The 10,187-nt window shown below is 54.3% G+C and overlaps 1 protein-coding gene across 1 annotated transcript in view; it reads left to right on the top strand.

The window, feature by feature from the left end:
- Nucleotides 1-10,187, top strand: part of rnf19a (ring finger protein 19A, RBR E3 ubiquitin protein ligase) — a 31,517-nt gene that overhangs the window by 12,372 nt on the left and 8,958 nt on the right. Inside the window, 2 exon segments of the mRNA XM_070438682.1 lie at nucleotides 204-329; nucleotides 8,128-8,640. Of these exon segments, the coding sequence (XP_070294783.1) occupies nucleotides 204-329; nucleotides 8,128-8,640 (639 nt within the window).

Below are 10,187 nucleotides of genomic sequence, written 5' to 3'. Positions count from 1 at the left end.
CCGTCATCTCGAGTCTCAGAATAGCTGTAACCTGAACGCCGGGGAAACCTCGAATGACAGGAGGGGGCGAGGGACCTACCGGCACCTCACCCTCTTGAAGGGGCCAAGCTACACCGGCCGGAGAGAGACACATGAACGAATGGGTTAATACGATAGTAAGAGGAGTTGCAATCTAATAACACACCTTGTTTATCCTCCCTCAGGACTTTAAATGGGCCCCCACAAACACTGCGGCCCCAGCTTCCGGCAGGGGCAGCGGAGGGGCAGGTTTCGGGCGAGAGCCAGACCCTGTCCCCTGTGTTCGCCACCAGGGGACAGAGGTTCTCACTGTGTGGAAGTCAGCGCTTCTCTGCCTTCAACTGGCCTGCTGAAAAATGAGGTCACTGGATGCCTGCCAGGTCTCCTTGAGCGCTGTACCCACTCCTCCACCTTAGGAGCTTTCGGTCTGACTCTGATGCCACGGAGCCAGGACCGGTGTGCCAGCCACGCATTGAATGGGCGATATGTTTGTGGAGAGTGACGGAGTGAGTCTGCCCAACTCCGCCCAGGACGTTACCTCGCCCATTTCCTGGCCGGTATGGCAATACGGACCTCAGAAACCTACCCCACTTCCATGGGTTTACTCTTTCCCACCTGCCCTGACTCTCGGGAGATAACCAGGTTCAGCTGGACGAGCCCCCATAAACGCCTCCAACCACGGGACGTGAACTGGCGGACCTCCGATTCATCGATATCCTCCGGCAACCCGTTAGTGCCGGAAGAAGTGGGGTTAAATAGAGCTCCGCAAATCTGTAGGGCCGTAGCGGAGACCAGGCAATGGGAGGAGACGGCAGGACTTTAGAAGAACCGATTCCACAACGACCAGAATGGTAGTTGTTCCCTGAGAGGGTGAAGATCAGTAAGAAGCTTCCACCGACCTTAGATGGAGACCAGAGCCGTTGTGAAACCGGGAGGGGCTGTAACTTTCCCTCTGGGGCAGAGTGCCTAGGGGAGCCTTACCTTCTGCGCGCACCACCGAGGCAGGAGGAGACATAAAGCCTGACGTCCGTAGCCAAGGTGGGCCACCAGTATTTACCCCTAAGCCACGCACCGTCCTCGCAATCCACCGGATGACCTGAAGAAGTGTGTGAAGCCCACCGAAATCAATTGATCACAGACACCAAGCGGCACGTCCTGGAGGCCGGCTCGGACACTGTGAGGGCGCAGTTCCAACCGCAAACTGCCCGCTCGATTGTCCCGTCCACCTCCCATACACCGGAGCCACCGCCTAGAAGCTGGAAGTGGGAGTTGGATCGATGGACCGGAGTCCTTCAGTGTCATAAGAGACGTGAACAGCGCGTCGGCACTTAAGTGTTAAGAGACCCTGGCTCGATTAAGAGATGGTAAGATCTAAATAGGCGATAAAGAACATGGCCCCACTAGCTGCGCGGATTCAGTCTCCTTGCCGCCCGATATATTCCAGATTGCGGTGGTCCAGTCCGATGGAGGAAAGGGTGTTTAGCCCCCTCAAGCCAGTGTCCCACACCTTCAGGGCGTCCATAGCTAGCAGCTCCGGTCCCCCACATCATAGTTCCGCTCGGTGCGTGCCCGAGCGCTGTGACAGCACGGCTCCAAACCCCAGCCTCGGATGCATCCACCTTTCCACTATGAATGCTAACGAAAGGGTCCGGATGCGCCAACACGGGCGCGTCAGTAAAACAGAGCCTTTCAGCTGGCTTTGAAAGCTCTATCTGCCTCGGCCGACAACGTAAATGCCCGGCCCCCCCTTCAGCAGTGAGGGTATAGGCGCCGCTACTTGGCCAAAAAACCCCAGAATTAAACCTCCTGGTAGTATTGGCAACCCTAAAAACCGCTGCACAATCCCTCTTACCGATAGGCGGAGTCTGGCCAATACGCACGGTTTAATCCGCGGTCACACTCCATCACTCACCCCGATGCTGGAAAATGGATACACCAGGGAAAGGAAACCGGCTCGTTTGCGAACACACACATTTCTCACCTTACGTATAGGTTACATGCTCCAGCAGTCGCCCAAGTACCCTTGCGCACCAGGGAGACCATTGCGTGGCGCGAGTGGTAGGCAGAATAGATCAAGATGTCATCAATGTATACACCACACCCTGCCGTGCAAGTCCTGAGGGAATCTCATCGACAAGGATTGAAAGGGACGGGGGGGGTGGCTGGGGAGGCAGTCTACCCATTACGGCATGGAACCGGTACTCTAGTGGCCTGAACTGTGGTACTAAACGCTGTTTTCACTCGTCTCCCTCCCGAATACGCACAGATATACGCGCTCTGAGATCCGTTTTGTGAAAAAACGCGCTCCGTTGGAATCCGATTTCACCCCACCTCGTGCAGCGTATTGAGAATGTAAGCGGATAACTATAATCCCACTGTGAATCGAATTTAGACCTCGATAATCAGAGCACGGACGCAGTCCTCCCTCCCTTTCTTCCCAAAAGAACTCGAGGAGACAGTGTGACATGGAGGGCCGAATGACCCTTGTCTACAAGTTTCCCGTGACATAGTCTCCACGTGACTCCTGGGAAGTGCAGCGCTTTCCTGGAGGTTTATCACGCAATCCCCCCGGTCGATGGAGTGTTGAATTTGGTCGCCTTTATTTACAAAAAGCGATTGCCAAATCGGCATTTCTGGGATCGCACAGTGGAAAACCTGTCTGACTCACCACCACGTAAGGGCACTGATGGAAACTTCCACTATACACCTACCTGAACACTCACTCTGACACCCTGGAAGAGCCCCTGTCTTCCAAGGAAAATGGGGTTCTGACTAGCCAACCAGGGAATCACCCAACACCCTGAAAGCAGGTGAATCCATAAAGGTTAGAACTTGAATCCCGATCCACCTAATGATTCCCACCTGTCGTTACCATGCTCCCGAGCCTGAGGCGTGTGAGGTCGTGGCCTCCTTCTGAACCCTAGAACGGTCGGCTATCTAAGGAGTGCACGAGGGGAGAAGGTGGTTCTATCTGCACTAACGGAATACCCAATACGGCGATCCCATGATCCATAAAACTCCAGCTGCGCCTGAATCGACTAGCGCTTTGCTGTGAGAGCAGGGAAAAAACGCAGGGAAGAAAATAAACAAAAAACATGTGACCAACAGGAGTCTGGGTGAGTTTGGCTGCCTACTCACCTGGGGTGGTTGAGAAGGTTGGTCGCCTGCCATCTCGACTCCCTGACTGACTCCTCCAGCAACCGGTCCGAGGAGGTGATCCTCTACCGGTCACGCTCAGTAAAGGCGCAGAGTAGCATTCTTCGCCGGTTCTCCCCTAGTGCCACCTCTCTACTTCGGATAACTCCATCGGACGTTGGTAGGGCGGGGAGGGCTTGGGAGGTTGGAACGTGAACAAGGGCCCCCTCTGAACGCCCGCGGCGCAGCTAGCAGGTTGTCCAGTCGGTATCGACATGGTCTAAAAAAACTCGTCATGAGGGGAAATTGTGGTCCCGACAAGCTAGTCCGGCGGACGTCCTCCCGAAAGGCTGCAATCGTAGTGGTCATCAGGGCCCTGTTCAATTCCAGCCCCGCACCAGCATTCCAAGGTCTGGAACTCCAAGGCGAAGTCTGCGCGCTTTCCTCGTCTCCTGTCTTTTGAGGTGGAAACAGTCGCTCACCCACCGCTTGGCCCTCCTGAGGGTGGTCAAATACGGTCCCGAAAACGGCGGGTGAACTCTGGGTAGGTGGGTCCCGAAGCCCGAGTCTGCGGCCGTTTCCATACAGCGGTTGGCCATTCCAGGGCTCTACCGATTCAAAAGAGATGAGGGGCTAACCACTCTCCTCACCCGAGGAGTTCGGACGAACGGTTAGCCAGGTTAGAGCTCCAGCTGGAGCAAAAACCCCTGGCACCCAGCCGCCGCTCCATCGTACTCCCTCGGTTGGGCGCGAGACGCAACGCGCCCGGAACCAGACGATGACGGTGGGAGGAGTGGCGTTGCGTCGTCTGTGGGGGGGAGCTGGGGTAGATGTCGGAGACCAGCTCCTCTCCAATCGGCTCCATCACTCTCCATCATCAGGGCATCCATCTGGGCCAACCGACTCCGAATGAGAGGACGGCTAGTGTGAATCGGGGACCGCTCCTCCATTAGATGGAAAGAGGTTGTCGCTCTCCGCTGACTCCCCATGCTATGGTGCGGGCTTCGTCAGGATCATGGAAAGTGCTTGTGAGTGAGAGTCAGGGCGCAGAGAGGCAGGTGGTAGGTTACAAAAAGGACGTGGATTTAATATTCCAAAGTACCAGAGGAGACGGTCACCCACACACAGCAAGAGGCGGCGTAAAGTCCCAGTCCAAACAAAACAGGACTAAACAGAATAGGAAACAGACACCACAGAAATGAACGAAAACCACAAACAGAAAAAACAAGCCCGCCACAAAGTCGTCGGGCCAACTGAGGTTAAATAGCCCACAAATCAAACCGTAAACACAAACAGCAAGCAACAAATTCAGGCAAAACTAATGAAAACCAGGAACAAGGGGATTGGATGGCAGATAGACACCTAGGCCTGGCGAACGTCAACTGATCCGGAGGGCCGAGCCGCCGCCCCCCGAAAACGGTGAAGAAGGTGCAACATCTGGGGAAAGTGGAACATTACAAACACTATCCTGATGTGGCTGGTCGGGGGAGAGGGGTGGAAAACATTACAACACTATCCTGATGGCTGGGGGGTGAGAGAGACATTACAACACTATCCTGAGGGGCTGGGGGGGGTGAGAGGACATTACAACACTATCCCTGATGGGCTGGGGGGTGTGAAGAGGACATTACAACACTATCCTGATGGGCTGGGGGGGTGGAGAGGAATTACAACACTATCCTGAGGGGCTGGGGGTGAGAGAGGACATTACAACACTATCCTGATGGCTGGGGGTGAGAGAGGACATTACAACACTATCCTGATGGGCTGGGGGGGTGAGAGACATTACAACACTATCCTGATGGGCTGGGGGGGTGAGAGAGGACATTACAACACTATCCTGAGGGCTGGGGGGGAGAGAGGACATTACAACACTATCCTGATGGGCTGGGGGGGTGAGAGGACATTACAAACACTATCCTGAGGGCTGGGGGGGTGAGAGAGGACATTACAACACTATCCTGAGGCGGTGGGGAGTGAGAGAGGACATTACAACACTATCCTTAAGGGCATGGGGCTGTTTCCTACTGTAAGGCAGTGGGCTGCCTAGTGATCGATAACAGCTGTTTCCTACTGTAAGGCAGTGGGCTGCCTAGTGATTAACAGCTGTTTCCTACTGTAAGGCAGTGGGCTGCCTAGTGATTTGTAACATTGTAACTCTCCGATGTGAATAATTGGCAACRATGTTTCGTTTCCAAGTGCTACTGAATAAGTTCAACTGAAATGCTACAGCTGCACATTACTTACAGTAATCTATCAATCCACTCAATGTTAATACTATATACATGACACGTGTTGATTGTCCAGGGAGGCAGCAGAACTGCCAACACAATTTGCCTCTAATTTACTTGCGTTTGCGGTGGAACTTGGTCTGCTCGAAGTGAGCACCTGCTCTTGGGAAGTCAAAAATGTCCSAACTCCTTGGAGCARCTTGATGCTCGCCAGCCRCGCTACGTTGTCCTCRAGAAGGAGTGATCTGGAGGCAGTCTTTACTCTGTTAGGGTGAAGAATCCCCTCTCGGAGGGCACACTGGAAACGGATAATCAGCACCGTCAGTAGGGGTACATTTAGCTGAAGTCCTTTGAGGACCTCCCCTCTTCTGCGTGAGGACAAATAGAAGCACACACCTGCAGATTGACCCTATGAAGAATATCGTCCACTGCTATTTTAACAATGAATAAAAAGCCTTATTTTGCATTGGATGTCTTTTATCTGACAGTTTGGCTGGCAACCATTTTGTATTTATTRTTAAAAACAGCATTTACCAGCTAACGGAACCCTGCAGCAAACATGGATGCATGACATGTTGGCAACACATGATTACATAGAATAACGATCCACTGTAACTTGAGCTGAGCTCTAGTTGGAAGTAGGAACTTAGTTTATCATTAAGATCAGGGTCATCCTTAATGAGGCTTTGGGTTTGGTTTGGATGGGTTTGGTTTATCTATCTGGGGGCTGCCGCAGTCCGTAATCCCCCCCGTGTTAAAGTCTGTGACGTCCCTGTTACTGACGTATCTCCCCCCCCCCTTCTTCCTCCTCTATCCCTTTCCTCCCCTCTCCTCCCCCCCTCATGATATTTGGAACATTTTTTGAGATTAAAGGTTCAGTGCTGTTACTATACACCAATCATCATCCACATCACTCACCCCACTCACGCTCTCACACCATCACCACCACCTCACACTCCACCTCCACCATCACCACTCACTCCCATACCTCCATTGTGCTGTTCCACTCGCCCCAACTCATTCACCACAACCGACTCAGTCGCAACCGATCTCAAACTCGTCTTATTCCTGCTCGATTATCGCCTTGAGCGCACGCTCGCAGACCTTAAACATCACGTCTCCACCGCTATCCACCGTACAGCCACCACCCAGAACTATACAGTTCGAATCTTCTCTCTGTCTCGTGATCATTCCTTGCATAATTTTCCTAGGTACGCCCAAATCCGTCACAAGTTTGTGGAGGTGTAACCCAGCGGGTGTAAGTGGATGTAGTAAATTTTGAATGTTACCGAGGTGTGGAGGATGTAACCAGGGTGTAGTGATGTAGTAAATTGATATTACAGGTGTGGAAGTGTAACCAGGGTGTAGTGATGTAGTAAATTCAATGTTCCCGGTGTGGCGGGTGTAAGACCAGGGGTGTTAGTGATGTTAGTAAATTAATGTCAACGCCCTACGTAGGCTCCCCGTGTGGAGGGGCACTTGTCAGTCTACCACGCCGCACGACTGGGTGTACTGCTACCGGGCATACATCGGTCTACTCCAAAGCACACTTTAATGTCCACAGTCCCTCCACGCACTCGTGACCGTGCGCACTCGGTCTCCAACCTGCACCTCGTCGCGAACACACGACTCGTCCGCTCACTGCGTCGCCGCTCAGGTGTGGAGCTACTGTAACCAGGGTGTAGTGATTGTCGTAGTAACCGCAAAAATCTTTAAATGTCGCTACCGCAGTCGCAGGTGTAGACTGACGGGTCTCCCAGCTGACAGCCCACTAGGGTGTGTATCCAGATGGCAGACGCTGATTACCGACCGATTTAAACGTCGCCACTTAAATGTCACCCAGGTGTGGGATTGTAACCAGGTGTAGTAGATGTAGTATTAAATGTGTGGCACGCACTCGTGGCACGCCGACTCGCTCGCAGGTGGTTTTTGCAGACCAAACTTAGATCTAACCACTCATAACGGGCACTGTTCGCACTGTACTAGCATACTAGTAAATCTAATGCACTCACACCACCATCCACTCGCACCATACACACTGCACCACCAGCATCACATGTCACCGGAGGAGCTGAATAACATCCACCCTCACAGAGGATAGCGTACGTTGACATCGCTTACGCTAACAATACTAGATAACTCACCTTCGTGCTCAACCACCACTTACCTCCACCACCACCACTGCATCCTCCCCAACACTCACCTTCTCCACCACATCATCCACATCACCTCCTCACACACCAACTCACCACCACCACTCAACGACACACTCACCTCCACCACCACCACTCACTTCCACACACCCCTCACCTCCACTACACATCAACCACCACCATACCACACATGCACCTCCACCAATCATGCATACCATCACACACCACTACCACCACCACCACCACCACATCACTCCAGACCACCAACTCACGTCAGCCCAATGTGTCGACGCAAGAGACTTGTTAACCCAGAACCATCATAGTGGTCACGCGCTTAGCTGATACACTCTACGTCAAAATAACTCACCATCACCACTTAATAGTCCACCCACACACGAGTTTCGCACTCTGGAGGTCAGACGTCACCAGAGCGTGTAATCACGCTCTGGATCGCTAAGATACAACTATCTACCGTACTCACCGTATAACCACCCATAGGTCGCTAGCGAACAGGATAGTTACACACTACACACCTAGCACACACCAAGTGCGATCGTCAACAAGCTTGGATGCTAAACTCACTCCAGTAGAAGTTGACAGACCACCACATCATCACTACCGATCATGACTTGACCACACTCATCCACCACCACCACTCACCACACCATCACACTACACGCTCCACCAATCACCACTCTCACCTGCCACCATCCACACTCACCTCACACCACACTCATCACCACCGAACCGACTCACCGACCAATCGCGTACATCAACGTTACCGGCTCATCATCGCTGCAGCGGCCGTCGCCCACTCGTCTCCACGGCACCTGTCGCCACTACGCGCCCTCGTCGCCACCGCCCTTGCTCGCCACTCGTCTCACCGCCATCTCGTCTCCACCGCACTCGTCCACCGCCTCGTCCGCCACCCGGCCAACTCGTCGCCACCCCCGCATTCTCGCATCGTCGCCCTGTGCACTCGTCGCCGTCGCCACCTCGATCGCACTCGTTGCGTCGCACTCGTCTCACGCATCGTCTCCCACCGCACATCGTCGCGCACCGCCACTCGTCGCCACCGCCACTCGTCGCCACCGCACTCGTCGGCACCCGCATCGCCGCCGTCTTCCACCCCCACACTGCCCTCCACCATCACCACTCACCTCCACCATCACATCACTCACACACTCACCTCCACCATCACCACCACCATCACCACCACCACCACCACTCACCACACCATCACCTCACCACCACACTCACCTCCCACCACCACCACTCATCCATCCACACACTCACCTTCTCCACCAACCATCCACTCCCACACCACTCACTCACTCACACCACTCACCTCCATCACCACTCACCCTCCATCACCACCACTCACCTTCTCCACCACCACTCACCTTCCCACCACCACTCACTCCCCCACCACACTCCCCTCCACCACCACCACTCACCTCCACCACCTCCACCACCACCACTCACCACCACCCACCACCACCACCTTCCCACCACCACTCACTTCCACACACCACTCACCTTCTCCACCACCACTCACCACCACACTCCCACACCACCACCACTCACATCACCACTCACCTCCACCATCACCACTCACCACCACCACCCACACACACCACTCACTTTCTCCACCACCACTCCCACACCCACTCCACACCACCCATCCATCCACCATCACACTCACCACCATCACCACTCACCACCATTCACCACTCACCCACACACTCACCATCCACCAACTCACCACCACTCACCACCACCACTCACCACCATCACCACTCACCTCACACCACCTCCCACTCATCACCACTCATCACCACTCATCACCACTCACCTCCACCACTCACCACCACCACACACCACCATCACTCACCTCCACACCACCACTCACCTCCACCACACCACTCACTCCACCATCACCACTCACCACCACCACTCACCACATCACACTCACCTCCCCACCACCACCTCACCTCCACCATCACCACTCACCTCCACCATCACCACTCACCTCCACCACCCACTCACCAACCACTCACCACCTCACCATCACCACTCACCTCCCACCACCACCTCACACCACCACTCTCACACCACACCATCACCCTCCACTCACACCACTCACCTCACACACCACCACTTCCACCCCACTCACCTCCACTCATCACCACTCACCTCCACCATCACCACTCACCTCACCCATCAACCACTCACACCACACTCACCTCCACCACTCACATCACCACTCACCTCACCATCACCACTCAACCACCACATCACCACCCCACTCATCCACCATCACTCACTCACACATCACCACTCACCACCACCACATCACCTCCACCATCACACTCACCACCACCACCCTCACCACCACACCACCATCACCACACCATCACTCATCACTCCACCACTCACCACACCACCACACACCACTCCACCACCACACTCACCATATCACCACCACACATCACACACCATCCCCATCCACCTCACCATCCACCACCATCCATCACCTCACATCACACACTCACCATCACCACTCACCTCCACCATCACTCACTCACACTCCACCATCACCATCACCTCCACCACCACCACTCACCTCACCACCACCACTCACACTCAC

Source organism: Salvelinus sp. IW2-2015, unplaced genomic scaffold, assembly GCF_002910315.2.
Source record: "Salvelinus sp. IW2-2015 unplaced genomic scaffold, ASM291031v2 Un_scaffold1112, whole genome shotgun sequence".
In the NCBI taxonomy this organism is placed as follows: domain Eukaryota; kingdom Metazoa; phylum Chordata; class Actinopteri; order Salmoniformes; family Salmonidae; genus Salvelinus; species Salvelinus sp. IW2-2015.
Note: the sequence above shows the minus strand (reverse complement) of the source record. Positions and strands in the feature narration are given on the sequence as shown.